Here is a 19,770-nt window from a genome sequence, read left to right as displayed (position 1 = left end):
AATGACCCAGGCTACTGGCATACAGTTAATTCTACTAAAACAAGAAATTAAAATGCCACAAAGATGAAGGCAGATCCCATATGAATTTGCTATAGTTTTACAGAAACAATAACCAGTACCAATCTATTAACAAAGAAGAAGAAGTATTTTCCAACCAGTAACAGTGCTTGTGGGGTGCAGCAGGTCACTGTTCTCATCAGTGTTTCAATAAAGTTTTTAAAGGATCTTTTTATTTCAAAAATGGCGGAGTACGATCTGACCAGACCGGCATTTGGTCTTTCCGCTGCTGGAATTTCTCTCTGTCAAGGAGGTAATGTATAAATTACAGTAGTGTTAAGTATATACTTGTTGTTCGGTTATATTTATTTGCTTAGTCGTCGCTAAATGGGCTGCGCCACGTGTGTCGAATAGCCAGATGATCTGGATTTTTTTTTTTTTTTGTATCAGATATTAAACAGAAATGACCTCTTTATAGACATAATTGCATTAAATATGTATCTCTTTTTATCCTTGACACAACAGCTATATTCTTATTCTGTAGCTCTGAACTCTTTGTGTTTCTACACTGGGTCAAACTGTCATTGTGTTCTTTAAAGTACCACGTAAATACCATAAATACTTGAACAAGATCATCATTAATTATTGTGACGTGTTAAATACTATATTACTTATCGGGTACCATCATTTGGTACAACGACAGTACTTTAAATGACAGTATAAATGTAATATCTCAGTGCATTGACTTTGATGCACGTCTGTTAAAATCATGTTTTTATGCTGCAGAATTCTTCTACGTGATCTTCAGAAGACCTGATATAGTGCTGTTAAATCTGATGTTTATCGTCTTCTCAGATCTACAATGAGAAAGAACTTCTCCAAGGGAAGCTGGATCTTCTCAGCGACACTAACATGGTGGACTTTGCCATGGATGTATACAAGAACCTGTATTCTGACAAAGACATTCCACATTGTAAGTGTTTTCCCTTTCTACCTAAATATACACCGGTTACAGGGTTAAATACAATCATATCCAGATCTATAGTGAAGATTTTCACCTCAAATAGAGTGCAGTACTATATGCTGCATGTATATTATACATATGTTAATTTAACTCTGCAGCAATAAGGGAGAAAAGAACCTCAGTGGTGGCCCAGCTGAAGCAGCTCCAGTCTGAAACTGAGCCTATTGTGAAGATGTTTGAAGATCCAGAGACTCAGAGACAGATGCAGTCCACCAGGTCTGCGGTCATCATATTACTGCTTCTTGAAATATAATTTCTGTTTGATTTGTTTGGCTGTTATGTAGGCATCCTAATATATAACAAGTCACCACTACCATGCAATTTTTTTGTTTCTTAGAGATGGGAGGATGCTGTTTGACTATTTAGCAGACAAACATGGTGTAAGTTTCGCAACTATAACCAGTTATCCTTATCCAATTATATCCTTTTATTTTTAGGGGAAGCTAATTAACAGGTTATTGCATTGTTGAATATTTCATTCCATCAGTGATGAGCTCTATATGTTTATTCCCTCAGTTTCGTCAGGAATATTTGGATACGCTGTACCGTTATGCTAAGTTCCAGTATGAGTGTGGCAACTACTCGGGGGCCGCAGAGTATCTTTACTTCTTCCGTGTGCTTGTAAGTGTTGTTGTTTGTGTCAACTAGACCGCTAGTGTTTTATCATCTCTCTTTTTTTTGGTTCATTTGATTTGTGAAGTGTGAAATAGACTCTTAAATTACTGCCTTCAGCAGAAAAGTAGAAACAAATTAATTTGTTTATTTCCTGAGTGCTTTAACAGCTTTTGTTTTTAGTAATTTATCTGAACAAGCAACTGGAAACAGTACATTTGGATGTTTAAAAAGGTAATTAAACGAACATAAGCAAAAGTATTATGCATTGTAAATGTTTTTGAAAATTGCAAAAATAGCTTTGCTTATACAAGGATATGTCTGACTTTTTTTTAATAAATAATTTTCTTTATTTATATATATATATATATATATATATATATATATATATATATATATATATATATACAGTCATGGCCAAATGTTTTGAGAATTACATAAATATTACTTTTCAAAAAGTTTGCTGCTAAACTGCTTTTAGATCTTTGTTTCAGTTGTTTCTGTGATGTACTGAAATATAATTACAAGCACTTCATACGTTTCAAAGGCTTTTATCAACAATTACATGACATTTATGCAAAGAGTCAGTATTTGCAGTGTTTGCCCTTCTTTTTCAGGACCTCTGCAATTTGACTGGGCATGCTCTCAATCAACTTCTGGGCCAAATCTTGACTGATAGCAACCCATTCTTTCATAATAACTTCTTGGAGTTTGTCAGAATTAGTGGGTTTTTGTTTGTCAACCCGCCTCTTGAGGATTGACCACAAGTTCTCAATGGGATTAAGATCTGGGCAGTTTCCAGGCCATGGACCCAAAATTTCAACATTCTGGTCCCCGAGCCACTTAATTATCACTTTTGCCTTATGGCACGGTGCGCCATCGTGCTGGAAAATGCATTGTTCTTCACCAAACTGTTGTTGGGTTGTTGGAAGAAGTTGCTGTTGGAGGGTGTTTTGGTACCATTCTTTATTCATGGCTGTGTTTTTGGGCAGAATTGTGAGTGAGCCCACTCCCTTGGATGAGAAGCAAACCTCACACATGAATGGTGTCAGGATGCTTTACTGTTGGCATGACACAGGACTGATGGTAGCGCTCACCTTTTCTTCTCCGGACAAGCCTTTTTCCAGATGCCCCAAACAATCGGAAAGGGGCTTCATCTGAGAATATGACTTTGCCCCAGTCCTCAGCAGTCCATTCACTATACTTTCTGCAGAAGATCAATCTGTCCCTGATGTTTTTTTTGGAGAGAAGTGGCTTCTTTGCTGCCCTTCTTGACACCAGGCCATCTTCCAAAAGTCTTCGCCTCACTGTGCGTGCAGATGCGCTCACACCTGCCTGCCGCCATTCCTGAGCAAGCTCTGCACTGGTGGCACTCCGATCCCGCAGCTGAATCCTCTTTAGGAGACGATCCTGGCGCTTGCTGGACTTTCTTGGACGCCCTGAAGCCTTCTTTACAAGAATTGAACCTCTTTCCTTGAAGTTCTTGATGAACCTATAAATTGTTGATTTAGGTGCAATCTTAGTAGCCACAATATCCTTGCCTGTGAAGCCATTTTTATGCAACGCAATGATGGCTGCACGCGTTTCTTTGCAGGTCACCATGGTTAACAATGGAAGAACAATGATTTCAAGCATCACCCTCCTTTTAACATGTCAAGTCTGCCATTCTAACCCAGTCAGCCTGACATAATGATCTCCAGCCTTGTGCTCGTCAACATTCTCACCTGAGTTAGATGATTACTGAAATGATCTCAGCAGGTCCTTTAATGACAGCAATGAAATGCAGTGGAAAGGTTTTTTTGGGATTAAGTTAATTTTCTTGGCAAAGAAGGACTATGCAATTCATCTGATCACTCTTCATAACATTCTGGAGTATATGCAAATTGCTATTATAAAAACTTAAGCAGCAACTTTTCCATTTTCCAATATTTATGTAATTCTCAAAACTTTTGGCCACGACTGTATATATAATTTTTGTTTTTTTTTTTGTTTTTTTTTCAAACAATTTTTTGTGATATTTAAACCGCATACTGTTCAAAAGTTTAGAGTCAGTAAGAATTTTTGCAAGGAATTAATAATTTTATTCAGTAAGGATATATAAAATTGATTCATTTCAAATAAAAGCTGATCATTTGAAAGATCTATTCATTAGAATGATTTCTAAATATTTATGTGAAACTGAAGATATGAGTAATGACTGCTGAATATTCAGAGCTGTAGGTTTATTATTGTGTCGTAAACCAATCGAGACATGACAATTCATTTAACATCAATGCTAAAGCAATAATATATCAGAGAAATATATAGCTGTGGAAGTGGGATTTTTGTACCAATGAGATTTAACTGTGAAAAATACCAGAGAAATTGATACTGACAAAATGTCTCGTTGTCATGGCCAGGTTCCCTCCACGGACAGGAACGCTCTGAGCTCTCTCTGGGGCAAACTGGCATCCGAGATCCTCATGCAGAACTGGGAGGCAGCCATGGAGGACCTGACACGCTTATGAGAGACCATCGACAACAACGTATGTCTGTCTGGCATCCTTTAAACCTCTGTCTCTCTGTATAATAGAAGCTTTTGCAGCTGTATTTCATCAGCTGGAGAAATCCAATATCCTTCCCACTGTTTCATTTGCTGGATCACCCATGTTCCTTTGAGCTCAGATAAAACAGTCCTTTAGCAGACGTTGGGCATTAGATCAACTATCCTGACAAAATTGACCAGAATGACATTTATATTGCATCAGCTGTAAGAAGTAAATGCTTGGCATTTTTATTTGCGGTGAAGTCAAAGATGGATGGATGTGGGTTTACTGCAGCCTTGTTTGCTTTCCTAGTCTTTGTTTGTAGCTTCAACAGTGGGACATAAGAAGACTGAAGCAGTGTTGACATATTTTTAATTAAACCATGTTTTTCTTTCCTGCCTCGGTTCAGTCGGTGAGTTCTCTTCTTCAGTCACTGCAGGAGAGGACGTGGCTCATACACTGGTCTTTGTTTGTCTTCTTTAACCACCCCAAAGGCAGAGACAACATCATCGAGCTGTTCCTCTATCAGCCCCAGTGAGTACGTTTACAGAAATTCCCTCTTCCGCTATAACAAGCGCTCTCAAATTGCTCATTAAAGAATGTAGATGTGCAACACACTACATTTGCATAAATTTATGTCACTTGCGTAAGGGACTTACCAGGAAGTGTAATTTGTGTTTGCAGCAATTACTTCAGAGAGGGTGGCTGGAAAATTCGCAGTTAATGAGATTTGTTCTTGAAAGCATTATTTTTTTTAGGGGAGGTAGTGTGTGTTTGCATGACCATGTAATGAGCGCTGCTCGGTCGGAGCACTTTGAAGATGACGCACCCTGTGTTCAGTGTTTGAAGGACCACTGTGATCTCATAGTAAAACAGGAGCCAGTCAAAGCAGATTGTCCACTGTTTTTTTGTTTTACTCACTCGTGGTTAGTAAATTATGTTAATTTGCATTTTGATTTATTTTTAAGACAAGATAACAGTACTGCTTTCCTGAATCGATATGGTTCAGTTTCTCGATTCTGATTCAGATTGTTTCAGTTTGGAATAGTAGTAGACTAACCTTAAGTTGACGAGAAGAGGCTTGGTCGACCAAAATTTTATTAGTCACTTGGTCACAGGAAAAAAAAAATCCACAGGAAGTGGTGAGGTCACGCAGTCCGTGATGGACAGATCGTCAACTGGATTTTGTGTTAACACAGTACATCCAAATGCTCGCCTGTCATTCATCAACCTCAAATATGGCTTATCATCTGAAATATGTAAGTAGTAGCAACTTGACATGGCCGCTCAATCTAATGTTAACCTAGAAAAATGTGCGCTGTTCAAGTGTGTGTGTGGAGTGTGAAAGCTGAAGAGTAGCGCACTCACAACATGACAGATGGAGGCGCCGGTGCAGTCGCTTGCTTTAAAATACTCCGTCATTTTGGTCATACAGATAAGAGTAATACATCTTTTGAATCTGCAAAGCCTCTACGTTTATTTATGTGCACTCACAATAACAACAAAACACTTTTGTAAAATAATGAATGGCCTCTGTGAACTTGAGCACGAATCTACGTGTATACTTGCCTTACAGACATGAAAAATATATGTATACTGGAGAGTGAAATGTCTACTTTCAAAAAAAAAAAAAAAACTAATTCAAATCTGAAAAAATCAAATATTCTAAGATTACATAACCTGTATGAAACTTGCATGCAGGCGCATCCGTTACTGTGGAGATGACGAGTCAGTGTCGCCAAATTCATCTCTTAAGCTGAAATCACAGAAAACACGAGTTTATCAGTCGATTATTAAAATGTTAATGCAGTTATTCTTACTGTTTTTCCCTGACACATTCATCATCATTACTTTTGCGGGTGCACTGTGGCAAGCTTTATCCGTGCGCTTGAGAGCTTATTAGGCTATTTAGGCAATTAAAGGCTCATTAACATGATTTAAATGGTTTATTAATAAACGTGCGATTAGTCGACTAATGCTTAAAGTGAATGACTACTAGTCAACCAGAAAAATCTTTATTCGAGGGCAGCACTATAATATATATATATATATATATATATATATATATATATATATATATATATATATATATATATATATATATATATACATATATATAATTTTTTTTTTCTTTAATGAATAGAGAAAAGTTCAAAGAACAACAATTATTTGAAATAGAAATATTTTGTGACATTATAAATGTCTTTACTGTCACTTTTGGCCAATTGAATGCGTCTTTGCTGAATAAAAGTATACATTTCTTTAAAAAGCGTTTACTGACCCCAAGCCTTTGAACACTATTTTATAAAGTATTTTGTAAAAAAAAAAGTATTTTGTTTCTCAGGTACCTGAACGCTATTCAGACCATGTGCCCTCACATTCTGCGCTACCTGACCACGGCCGTAATCACCAACAAAGATGTGAGAAAGCGACGACAGGTCCTCAAAGATCTGGTCAAGGTCATCCAACAGGTCAGCATGATGACTGCAAATTTAACTAGACAGTGGATTGCCTAAATGACTAGTGGGTATTAGGGCTGTGCGATATTGACAAAAAAAACCTATCACAATTTTTTTTATCAGTTTTGCGATTTCGATTTTAATCACGATTTTGACACACACAGACATGCTTTACAGTCATAAATGCATTCAGTATAAATTTGAAACATATTTCCAAAAGAAAACCAATGAGGGCTTTATCAAAAAGTTTTAACATGCCTCTAGAACAGACACAAGTCAAAATAATCACTAAGTAAAGATGTCAAACAAAATGTGTAGACATATGGCAAAAAAATTAAAATAAAATAAAATAAGACCCGTGTCCAGGGCTTTTTTTTTTTTGCCATGCATTGGTCATAGAGCTCATTGTTGCGGTGCCTCAGGTGCTGAAATATATTTATTGCCCAAGGTTCACACGTACTCCGTCAGCAGTGTGTATTTAGTATGTGTGTGCGGTGCAGAAGCAGCAGTGAGAGCGCGTTATTGTAACGTGAAAGCATATTAAAATAATGCGCGAGCGCGAATTTCTCCGTTTGCACGCAGATTTCTTTTGCTCTGTCACAAAATCAGACACGCTGCTCAGATACACGCTGCTCTTGTCCAGAGAGTGTGCGCGCAATTAAAACGTCTCCTCTCACTCACTCACAACTCTCTCTATGCTTATGCGCTAGATATTCATTCTTTTCGCACCTTTCGATTTCTAACCGTTTCTGTTCATATCTTTTACCGCGTGCAGTGTGAACGTTCTGATCCATTAACATGGGCTCGGAAAAAAATACGCATCACAGACAGAGTGTGTGAACTTGGAGTTAGGCATATGCCCAGTCTGTTCTGTTCTCGCGCTCCACTTAGGTGCGCTGCATTCTGATTGGATCGGATAGCATACTGCGGGAGGTCGGGACCGCGGAAAATTGTGCTATAAATCGATTTAGAAATCGCGCACGCTCACATCATGATTTTATTACGATTTAGATTAATCGCACAGCCCTAGTGGGTATATATTTACTCTGGTTTAGAATCATGTCAGCCAAACACCAACCAGATTTGTTTGTTAGCCATAGATGAACAAATTGGATAATGTGATCTCACAAATGTTTCAATGTTAAATGTCGATTTTACTGCATTCATTGATTGTCAAATCGTGTGGACCACACCAGTTTATGCTTTAAGATTTTTATGCTAAAAAAGAACTATCGAAGTAACATCATACTAAAAATAAATATTATGGTAGCTGTAAATTAATCTACATTAATAGCAACATTAACACATTAATTTCAATATTAAAGATTAAATAAATATGGAAGACAAGATGTAGATAAACCAGCCGGTTAACCATCCCTCAATCACGCATGCTAATATGCACACAACAGCAGTGTTTTTCTGAAAGGAGCATCTGAGCTGAAAGAGTTTATTTCAGTTTGGGTTGTTGATAAGATTGTCCTCTTTATGGTTCAGATGAATGAGCTCACAGATTCTCTTTTGAGGTCCCTAGCTCGACAAGCGCCGTTGCATTCCATTATGTTCATACTAGATGTGTTTCCTTTTAAGTATTGATTCAGAGCTCGTGAATTAGAGTCTCTTTTAAATGTAGTCATCAGAGTGCTTCTTGGGGCGCTGCCACATTTTATACCCATGTCTTTGGCACTTGCTGTCAAATTAGCACGAGATTAATGTTCCCCTCTGCTTCTGCTCTCTCTGCAGGAGTCATACACGTACAAGGATCCTATCACAGAGTTTGTGGAGTGTCTCTACGTTAACTTTGATTTCGACAGCGCTCAGAAAAAACAGAGTGCGAGTCGGTAAGGTTCATCACCCACTGTGTGTGTATAACGCAGCTACCAGGGCTGTCATCCTTGTTATTCCCTCTGTACATTGCTTCCCTCTGTTGGAATCGGTTGGAGACGAGCATTGATAGGCGCTTTGCTTGGAGCCATAGGGCCATTCATCCACTGAAAAAAAATGTCTACTGTAATTTACTGCTGTTTCCTACTAGGCTTTTCAAGGCGTTTCTGCTGTCAGTTTTCAGACCTACTGCTCTGAGGCAGCTCCTCTCTTAGATGTGGCCTAGTTGGGCCAGAGGGAGCGTTCAGCATTTAGACCTGTGAAAACATAATCTCCCCTGCCTTTTCACCAGTTTCAGTTTATGTCTCTAGGATTTGTGTCTATAAAAGCTAATCTAGGTTCAGCTGTAGTAAAGGGTGGTTTTGGTTTTATTTTATTATTTTTTTAAAGAAAAGAAAATCTAGTGGGGGTAAATTCATATATAATAGGTTGGTAGATACCATTCAAAATTTTAGGGTAAGCAAGTTTTTTTTTATTTTTTATAAATAAAAAATTGTTCAAAAGTGACAGACTTTTACATTCTTACAAAAAAAAAATGTTTTATTTAAACATTCTATTTATTAAAGAATCCTTTAAAATTGTATCACGGTTTCTAATAAATATTAAGCAGAACAACTGTTTTCAACATAAATAATAAGAAATGTTTTTGAACATCTGCATAACAGAATGATATCAGCATATTAGAATGATTTCTGAGGATCATGTGACACTGAAGGCTGGAAAATTACTGCTGAAAATTCATCCTTTTCATCAAAGGAATAAATTACAGTTTACAATGTTAAAATAGAATACAGATATTTTAAATTGTACTAATATTTCACAATATTACTGTTTTAATGTATTTTTGATCTAATAAATGTAGCCTTGGCGGGAGTTTTTTTTTTTAAGCAGGTTTTTTTTGTCAATTCTGTTTGTGTGCAGAAATTACAAACTTTACTGTTAAAGTTTTGTGGATGTAAAGTCTTAATTTACTCTTAAATGCTGTTTATACTTTTAAAAAAATTATTTATAGAAAATTCAGTTAATTTTAAAAATACGTAATTCAGTCTCAAGGCCTTTGAGTGGAGCATTAACAACACTTACACAACTTCCAAAGCAGATCATTTGAATGGATTTTATTCTTTTCAAGGTACTGGTGAACGATTTCTTCTTGGTGGCCTGCTTGGAGGATTTCATTGAAAATGCACGGCTGTTCATCTTCGAGACGTTCTGCCGGATCCATCAGTGCATCAGCATCAGGTAGTGCCACCTCCCGGGAGGAATCCTGAGAGACCAGTGTGTGCTAGGGATGTAACGATTAACCGCCAGCTGGTTGAAAATCGTTTCAAATATGTGACGATTCAAATTGGTTGAGATGCTAAACAAATCACCATTCATTTAGGGGTAGGAGTTTATATAAGTGCATGTCTGAGGGGAACTTACTGTCTTTAGAAGAATTTAGATGGTATTTTTTCTTTTCATTTTGCCTCGGTACAATGCATATTAAAGTTCATATGTGCAGCCCTGTTTAGTTTACAGCAGAAACCAAGGAAAGGCTTTAAGCACCACCTGCTGGCAGAGAGTAAATCTGAGTCAGGTTCAGCTCGTCCACTGTTTCATGCAGATATTTTTATGTATAGTTTCACAACACTGAAGTAAAATCATTCCATTTTTGCTTAAAAATTTCAAAATTATACAATCTAATTTAATAACTGCTAATTTTGCATGTATGCAGCATCTTTGTTTGGATCATGATTAAAATGCAGTGGTTGCCTCTCATTTTAAATGGAAAGAGCACAGACAAAGCCTTATTGTGTTTATATGAAGAGATTGATTTGATTTGGGGCTTGTTTCAAAATTTCAATTTAGTTTTGTTATTTACATTTACATTATATTTAAATTTTGTCATTTAGAAGATGCTTTTATCCAAAGCGACTTAAAAATGAGGACAATAGAAGCAATAAAAACCAACAAAAGAGCAATAATATGCAAGTGCTATATTAGTTTATTATTATAGTTATATTTAAATTTTGCAAAGAAATTTGCAGCATTTTATCCAAGCAATAATAAAAGGACACATTTAATTTATAATTTATCTTAAATTTTAAATAAAATCGTGAATCAAATCGTGAGTTGAGTGCAACACGCTGCCAGGATCAATGGACGCCAACCAAATCTGACAAAAGATGAGCGACTTCACAATAGTGTACATTCTAAAGATTGCGATAGATGTATTCTTACAGCAGTGGGTTTACAGATCAGTGTTATTTAAGGATCATTAATAGTTTAGTTTTATTTTTTCTGTCTTCTGTTTTCATTGTAATTTTAATGTTTTATTTGTTAATAAAGATTTTTATTTAATTATGATTATGATTTATGATATATGATTTTTTTATTTTGGTTTTAGTTATTTTAGTACAAGTTAAACTAAACTTACTAAAGTTTATATTTTTATATCAGTTAATATTTCAAGTAACAAATGTTTTATGGTTCTAGTTAACTGTAATAACTCTGTTACAGGTGTTATTTTGATGTTTGTTAACATTTCCTTTGAACACCACTATTTGTGCCGGGAGCCCTGTTGTTTTCACATTTAATCGTAGAGATGGTGGTGCGACTTTTTTCGTCATTAGCTTTTGTTTATCACACCGATTGATTTTTATCGAGACTGTTCGAACTCCAGTTTGAAGACGAGAGCTGCAGCTTGTTGTTGACCTCAGGCGATCTCTGCATTTCTTATTTTGTGCCTCTCACCCATCGCTCTTCCTGTCTCTGGGCAGCATGTTGGCAGATAAGCTGAATATGACCCCCGAGGAGGCCGAGAGATGGATCGTAAACCTGATCCGCAATGCCAGACTGGATGCCAAAATCGACTCCAAACTGGTGAGCGAGCTCTGGGGTGCAGAAGACATGTCCGAACACAAAGACCATTAGACTGAGATGCAATAGACTCCTTCCGACAGTGAAAGTGGGCTGTCTGTTTGTTCATTGTTTAACTAAGGTGCACATAGCCTAGAGCAATTTTACTTTATGAAATGATAAGTCTTACATTTGAAAGGGATTTGTAATTTCTCTTTTAGATTCACAAGATGAATATAATCACTTAAAGTGATAGTCCACCCAAAAATTACTCGCCCTCATGTTGTTTCAAGTCTGTGATTTTTCTTGGTAACACTTTACAATAGGGTCCTGATTGATAATAACTAGAGTAGTAAACATGAACTAATAAACGGTACATCTACAGCATTTATGATCTTGACTAATATTAATCTTAACGTTTGCTTAGACATAATTTTAAAATTAGAAATTACATTAGTTAATGCATTGTGAACTAACATGAATGAAGAAAGAAAATCTGTATTAAAAACTAACATTAATACAGACAAATGTTGTAAACTATATTACTTAGAGATAGTTTTTATAGTTAGTTAAAAGATGCATGGGTATGTTTTGTTTAAAAGGACACGCCAGTTTTAGTTTTCTTGCCTTTGTTTGTGTGTTTGTTAAAGAATACTGCCTAAGATATTAATGTAAGATTGCATAGGAGCTGTAATTCAGTAAAAAAAAGTTTTGAAAGTCATTATAACCCCAAAGTGATGCTGAATCACTAAATCCTCTAAAGTCTTTACTTTTTCACTGTAATACTTAGAAAAGTTCTTTGATAATTTATGCTGGTGTTCTTTTAAAGTCTTAAACAGTTCGCTGCTCCTCCCTGATGAGTGTTTTGTACTCAGGGTCACGTGGTGATGGGCAACAACGCCGTGTCGCCGTATCAGCAGGTGATCGAGAAAACCAAGAGCCTGTCGTTCCGCAGTCAGATGCTGGCCATGAACATCGAGAAGAAGATCAGCCACAGCAGCAGGAACGAGGTACTGGACTCAAAGCAAACAACACACAAGGTGCTCAGACGGACCCTTTTTCCTTCAGCCGAGCCTCATTAGAATCAGTACTGTGAAACGTTGAAGCATTTCTCCCTAGACTGAACATTAGCCAGCATTAGCTGTTGTACATTTCCCCAAAATATCATGCACACTTCCGAATCAAAGCCGAGACTCTTCAGTGTAATTTCTGGATAATCAGATTTTATGTCAGTGAAGTAATTCACGTCATATATCTCGTCCTGCATTTTGCTTGATATTCACTTTGGAGACATTGATCGAGTCTGAACATTCTAACCATTTAAAATATTTATGTCAAACCCTTAATAGAAGAAATAGTTTCGAGCAAACTTCTGCTGTATATGCTGCATCTTTGATGTCACTAATGATCGTCTATTTCCTTTCTAGACACCGAACTGGGCGACACTGGCTTTTATTAGACTGGAAACACAAGGCAAACAGCAGATCAACTTACTCCTCAACCTCATCTTAGTATTTAACTAACGATCTTTTACTTAGTCACGTTTTATATTAGGAGCATTTGACAAAAGATTGATGGACACATTTCCAGCATGACAAGAGCTACGGAGTTCTGGGATGTTTCCGTGAATTTTCTATATTCTGCATGAAGGAAGGAATTTACCAGGCAAGACTTTATTAATTATTCCAGTTCATTGTGTAATCTCAAAGGACATTTTTCTTTTCCCTTATGCGAGTAATTGTCTTGAACATCATGACACGACAATAAACAGTGAAAGTGTGTTTCTGAACACATTTTCAAGGATCTTGCAACATACTTCTGGAATCTTTTATGGTTAAAGGTGAAGCGTGTCATTTTGGTGTCATTATTGGGAGCAAATAATAAGGATTGTTTCCAAAAAGGTTCTACTATTGTTTCATATCTAAGGACATTATTCATTTAAGTCGACGTTTGTCATTTGAGACCACTTAAACTCACAGAAATTTTTTTTTTTAGTCTTTCTATTTTATTCATTTGTTCTTCACACTTCACTTTTAACACTCATGCTTATTATTTGACACTCTATCAACAGGGTTCCTGCAGTCCTGAAAATATTAGAGAATTTTAGTAAGTTAGTTTCAGGCCCGAAAAAAGGTATGGAAATTAACTTCATGGAAATTATCTTAAGAGGTCCCAGAAGTTTCTTTTGCTAAAGGTTCAAAAGCTTAGGGTCCGTAAGATTTTGTAAAAATATTTTTGGAAGAAATTTCTTACATTCAACAAGTGAAATCAGCAATATTGTGAAATATTACAATTTAAAACAAATGTTTTCTATTTTAATATATTTGATTATAATGCAATTTATTCCTGTGAAGCTAAATTTTCAGCAGCCATTACTCCAGTCTTCAGTGTCACATGAGCCTTCAGAAATCATTCTAATATACTGATTTTGTTCTCAAGAACCATTTCCTATTATTAATGTTGAAAACAGGTGTGCATAGAAAAATAAAAACATATTTCTAAAAGTTTTTTTTTCTTTTGCTGAATAAAACAATTTTCCATTCCAATAGAAAACCATTCAACATCAATTCATTGGTTAGACTACTTCTTTTAGGAGCAATCTTCCAAAAAAAGTAATAAAAGAAATGTATACAGTCAGGGTTTGAAAATCTCACATATTCATAGGTCATAAAGTGTTGAAGCTCTGTATCAAGACTGTGGTGATAATATTTTAGTAATGGCAAGAATATGCACAAGCAATGTCTCAGCTCATGTTTCCTCCACTAGGTGGCAGCAGTGACTAACTTTTCCACCATTGTCTGGCTTCTCACCCAAAGACTGCCACAAACCAGTCAAGCCCTATTGATTTTCCAGTGTGTTTGCAAGCCAAAACCTAAGGATGTTGGGCATCTGTGTTTGATTTTGGGGGGACCAGGTAATTTTGGGCCAGAGGTTGAAAACACAGGGTGTGTGTTGTCAAAGATGGAAAGATCCTGTTGTGACTCATAAATGACCAGCTTCCTCTGAATGACAGATTTTCCTTTGGTTATTTTTATATTTCATCCAAAGTCCAGACAAAATGCTTCTGGAAAATGTGCTGTTTAGAACTTACTGTATGCATGTTTCCTGGAAGCTGATCAGTTTGGTCTGTTCATGAAAATATAGTCTGTAATGCATCCACACTACTGTTGAAAAGTTTGGAATTTTGGATTTTTTTAATTAATTTGTTTTCTTATGCTTACCAAGACTGCATTTATTTGATCAATTTAAAAGAACTTTTAGAGTAATATTATATTTTATAATGGCTATAATGGCAAAATAGAATTTTCAGCTGTCCTAATCCTTCAGAAGTCTTTCTACAATGCTGATTTGGTTCTCAGTTTTTATCAATTATTAATAATGTTTCTTATAAATTTAGTTTTTGCTGCTTTTTTTTTTAAAAGTTAATCTTAAAGTGTCTAGCCATGGAAATCACACTTAAAAATGTGAAAATGATTCTAGAGAGCTTCTCAGAACTAACTTTACTTTTCTCAGCCCTTTTAGCAATGATTAATTCTACTGTCTTTTTTTTTTTCTTTCTAAGTGGATGTACGTGATCAGTTCCCATCAAGATCTTTTTTATAAGTGTGACTAAATTGTCCAAATACATTTTAAGAACACTGTTTATATGTTCTCAGTGTTTGTATATGCACACCTATTAAGTGAACTATGTTGTCACTTTAAAGTGCCTCAGGTGCATTTCTTTGCTACTATACCTACCATTCACCAACAGGTCTCAGAACCGGTGTGTGTGTGTGTGAGTGAGTGAGTGAGTGAGTGAGTGAGTGAGAGAGAGATGTTTTGCCCTGGGAGTGGCTGCTGGATAATCCAGGCAGGGTTGTGAGTGCCGCTCGGCTCAGTGAAGAAAACACACACACTCGTATACACACTCATCCAGAGCTGTCGTGGGTTGTGGCCTTGCACAGCTGCCGCCCATCTGCCACTGAGAAACAGCCACAGGAGCTAGAAGAGAGGAAAGACTGTAGACAGAGAGGGGAAAAGGAAAAGTGGCTAAGTATGGACGCGCTGCAAGATTGGGCCCTGGTGTACCCGGCTCTGGCCCGGGTGCTCTGGGTGATTGTGTTGATATTGGCCACCCTCCTGGTTTGGAGCTTGTTCTTCTGCTGCTGGGGAATCCAAAGCTCCACCTCCCCAGTGGAGAGATACCTCTCAGGTAATATAGCTGCTTTTATTCTGACTCAGCTGTCTGGAATCAGTTCTTAAGCTCTTTCCAGATCAGTAGTAGTTTTAGAGAGTTTGAGGAAGAAAAAAACAATAAGCTGGTTTTCCATGGCTGGCTGCTTTTAGTGCGCACAGGAAGGAAAAGTGGTCGAGTTGTGTGTTTATGCATGTACTCTTATTTGACGTCATCTGAAGGGGTGTGCTGACTCCTCAAATCACAGTTTACTATTTGTCAAGCAGTATCCCTAAATTAAATGTTCCCTGGCAATGGCAGTATTTCCAAACCAAGATCTGAATTGCTTTAAAAGACCCAATCGAGAGAGTTATTTCGAGACCAGAAAGCGATGGTTGTTAAATTGGACATACTAATTGTAGCTTTCAGTGAAATCTGTGTATTCTTTGAATAAATGAAACACATTCCCGTAGGTTTCCACAAACGCAGGAGCCATGTGTTTAAAAGAAACATTGGAGGGTCTGAAAGAGTAAAGCAGCAGTTCACATAACAAGACTAGTTCCTTCTGAGATCTGGGGTCAAGGTTCAAAGCAGGCTCAGGCTTGCTGTTTGAATGATTACTGTGACAATTTTAACCTACATACTTGTCAGTGAGTTTACTCCACTGACAAAAAAAAAATACACAATCCTCCTTGTGAAATGTTTCAATTAATATCATGACACACAGTTGAGAAGCTTTTGTCATTATTCATTTATATTCAAAATTTTGGGTGGGCAGATCTCAGTTTAATATCCTCCACATGCAGGTCCTTTACCTAATTTAATACTCTGTTTCTGTTCCAGCCATGGAGAAACAGTCAAAGACAAAACACCAGAGCCAGGTACGTCATCGCTCTATTATCAAGTTAACGATGCTGTTATGATATTAGTTTTCATTACACTCATATAGCCCAGATTTTGTCCATTTCCTAACAGAAATGTGTAGAAATTCTCAGTTATGTTCAGTATGGAATAAAAGCATACTCCATACTGCATCAAATAAACTGTATACTATCATTTTACTATGTTTACAATTGGGATCCGAAGCAGTATGTAATGGTAAAGGTTTAAAACTGTAGCATGTTACAAGGCTTTCCAATATTAAGCAGCTCAACTGTTTTCAACATTGATAATGACAAGAAATGTTTCTTGAGCACCAAATCAGCATATTATATGGTTTCTGAAAGGGTCATGTGTCACACAAGACTGTAGTTATAAGTGATTTAAACTTTGCAATAACAGGAATAAACTACATTTTTTAATTTAAAATTGTAAATATTATTTCACAAAATTACTGTTTTATAGTATTTTTAATCGATTAATGTAGCCTTGGTGAGTATGAGACTTCTTTCAAGTACATTTTCTAAAAAAATCTTCCCGACCCCAAACTTTTAAACAGTAGTGTACATACTGCAAAAACAGCAATATTAGCATGCTAGTATGCCATTTCGAATATGCCTGGCTTCTGAATATGTATTTTTTACCCAGCAGCCTCTAGAGGCCAGTATTGTTAAACAAGCCATTTGATGACACTTTATAAAGTTTTTTTCCCCCAGCAACTTTTCAGTGATCCGAAAACTTTTTTTATATTGTAGAAAAATACTTTGCTATAACTGATTGTGGTACTTTGTGATAATTAAATACTGAAGGTAAATTATTTTATATGCAGGTAAAAACTAAATCTTACAGTTTACTCAGTATATGAAGGCACACAGTAAAACAGCAGTGTACATGCACTATTCCTTATGATCAATAAATGATGAACATTTGCTTTATAAGGCATAGATTATTGAGTCTCTGTGTCAGTTGTCTATGCAGACTTGTTGTGTTCATGCTGGTTTGATAGACTGCAGGACAGAGATGGCCTGTGATAGCTCTGTCTGCATGAATCTCTGCACACTGTTATAGGACAACAAAAGGCTGTTTCCTCCCCTGTCCTCCAAGTGGACAGAGAGAAAAACAGATCCAAATGACATTATCTCACAGCCTGAGAGAAAAGGCAGATAAAGTTTAAGAATTAGATTTGTTTGTGCAATTTACAGAGCAGATGGACAAAATGATGATGGCGGCCATAATCATTTATTCTGGGTACTGCGATAACACAGATTAAAGAAAAGAAAAAAATAATAAGAAGAAAAACAAACATTATTTTCCAAAATAATTTCTTGCATTTCTTTTTTGGATTTAAGTGCTATGTTAAAACACTACAATCTCATTTGTTAATGGCAATTAGGTAATTAAAATGCCCTGATTCAGGCCTTGAAATAAAAGCCAGCATGAATTATGTTCTTGTACCTGCTTTCTATTTAAAAACGTATTTGTCTAATAGAAATTGCCTCCTAATTGTGCACCTGACAGATTCAATCACACTCACAGGCTGTTGGATAAGGACTCCTTTGTGTGATCCAGGCAGTGGGCGTCAGAAATATCCGAACAGTCTCTAAACTCACTGATAACCCTTTTGTGGCCTTTTCAGAATTGTCTTGGATCCAGCTAAAATTATTTAAACCTGTATACGTTTGAAAGGTGGTTCTTGTTGCAGGTTCAAATGAATACGCTGATTTCACTGTTTTTTCAGCGGAAGAAGAAGCCAAAGGACAAGAAGAGTGTCTCTGCGGCTCTGCTTAATGAGGGGATCGTCGGGGTGATCAAACTGGCAACCCCTCTGTCTCAAGAGAAACAGAAGACGAAAGAAAAGGAAAAACATGAGAAAAAGACAGAGGATGAGGAAGAAAAGAAGGAGGGAAAATATGAGAGGAAAAAGGAAGCAAAAGAAGAGAAGCCCTCTACAACCGTGAGGAAGAGAAACAGACGGAACTTGAAAGTCACCATCGCACCTGGTACTGGGACTTCAGCATCTGCTGAGCAGGTGAGAATGGCATTGCCAAATCTGTTTGTTTCAAAATTCATAAACTTTTCATACAAATCAGTTTAGACACCTTTTATCATTGGTTTTGACTTTTCTTTAGGTGTCTCTTCAAAACACATCTTAAATATTTTATTGTGGGTGCTTTTTGTGTTTTATGTTGATGGAGATATAAAAAATACTAAAAGTACATTTGTATTTTAATTACTAAAGCAACATAAGGCTCTGTTTTATGTCCCTGAAACCCTGATGCTTGAAGAGTGCAGTTTTCTTTACATTTAAAGGGTCATCTTTTTATTTTTATTTCATTTTATTTCCAGTAGTTTTTAATTTAATATGTTGCTATGAATCATGATTTGTTTTTTGCTGTTACTGATTGGTGGCAGTTGGCATTATAGGGGGTGGGACATTTTCATTCTTTAGAGCGTTTGATTGGACAAAAATTGAAAATGGCTCTGTCTCCAATATGAGGCATCATTATTTTTGGCCCATTTGTAAAGGCCGTTCACACACCGGATGATATTTAAAAAGATGGCTATAACAGTAACTATAGCATCTACACTAATGCACAATGACATTCTGTTTATTATAAGCATGCTGCAATTATGTACTCTGCCACTTTAAATGCTCAAGCTCATTAAAGCAGGATAGATTATTATGAGCTGTGAATGTATTCATGGTTCATCAACCTGAAGAAACAATTGATTATTAATTATTAGAATGATTATTAAAACTTTATATTTATCATTATAATTATCCTTGGTGTGAACAACCCTTAAGACTGTACATCTGCTCAAAGTTTATTTTAGAGTACACATATAGGTGGGCTTCAGTGCTAATAGACTTGGACAAGAAGGTGAAGTAAGTTTTGCTGGTTTTGATAGAAGGATATCCTAAATTAAGAAATATGCATGTAAATTGTAGAAGCTCATCTGGACCACCCAACAGCATCAAACATCATTAAATGTACCCAGCTGTACCCCTAATGAAGTGCACTAGAGGGTTAATTTTAGTAGGCATTGTGCACTAGGCTGAAGCTGGCACTGAGACTGGTGCTGTGTTAAATAGCAGCCCCTCCTTTAACCGGCTCATGCCAATGGCCACAACTATGCCTTTTTCTTACCAGCCATTGAGCGGAATAAAAGCTTCTGTTATGTAAGATGTTTTCAAGCCCGAGACATGTTAACTATATTTGCTTGCAAAATGCGACGACTGTGCTACTGTAAATTCAGTACCTTTAATGATGCTGTATATAAATGTATTTGATTCAGTATTTAGTATTTGATTATACAGAGATATACTGTTTGATCAACAAATAATTGGACTTTTAATGTAATGTGACAAACATTTAAGGTTTAGTATTTGATTATACAGAA

At 36.4% G+C, this 19,770-nt stretch overlaps 1 protein-coding gene and 1 pseudogene across 4 annotated transcripts in view; both read left to right on the top strand.

Annotated features, from left to right (window-relative positions):
* Positions 1-225: 225 nt before the first annotated feature.
* LOC109111848 lies at positions 226-13,728 on the top strand (annotated as a pseudogene).
* Positions 13,729-15,134: 1,406 nt separating this feature from the next.
* The window catches only part of LOC109112338 (plectin-like), a 94,293-nt gene continuing 89,657 nt past the window's right edge, over positions 15,135-19,770 (top strand). For 2 of the 4 annotated variants that reach the window (XM_042776654.1, XM_042776655.1), the window contains exons 1-3: positions 15,136-15,528; positions 16,333-16,370; positions 18,107-18,397. In XM_042776654.1, coding sequence (XP_042632588.1) covers positions 15,372-15,528; positions 16,333-16,370; positions 18,107-18,397 — 486 coding nt within the window. In that variant the 5' untranslated portion in view covers positions 15,136-15,371. Of the gene's footprint in view, positions 15,529-16,332; positions 16,371-18,106; positions 18,398-19,770 lie in introns of all 4 variants that reach the window. The other 2 variants (XM_042776653.1, XM_042776656.1) reach the window with 2 other exon arrangements.

The sequence above is a fragment of the Cyprinus carpio genome, chromosome A19 (assembly GCF_018340385.1).
Source record: "Cyprinus carpio isolate SPL01 chromosome A19, ASM1834038v1, whole genome shotgun sequence".
Classification (NCBI taxonomy): Eukaryota; Metazoa; Chordata; class Actinopteri; order Cypriniformes; family Cyprinidae; genus Cyprinus; species Cyprinus carpio.
Note: the sequence above shows the minus strand (reverse complement) of the source record. Positions and strands in the feature narration are given on the sequence as shown.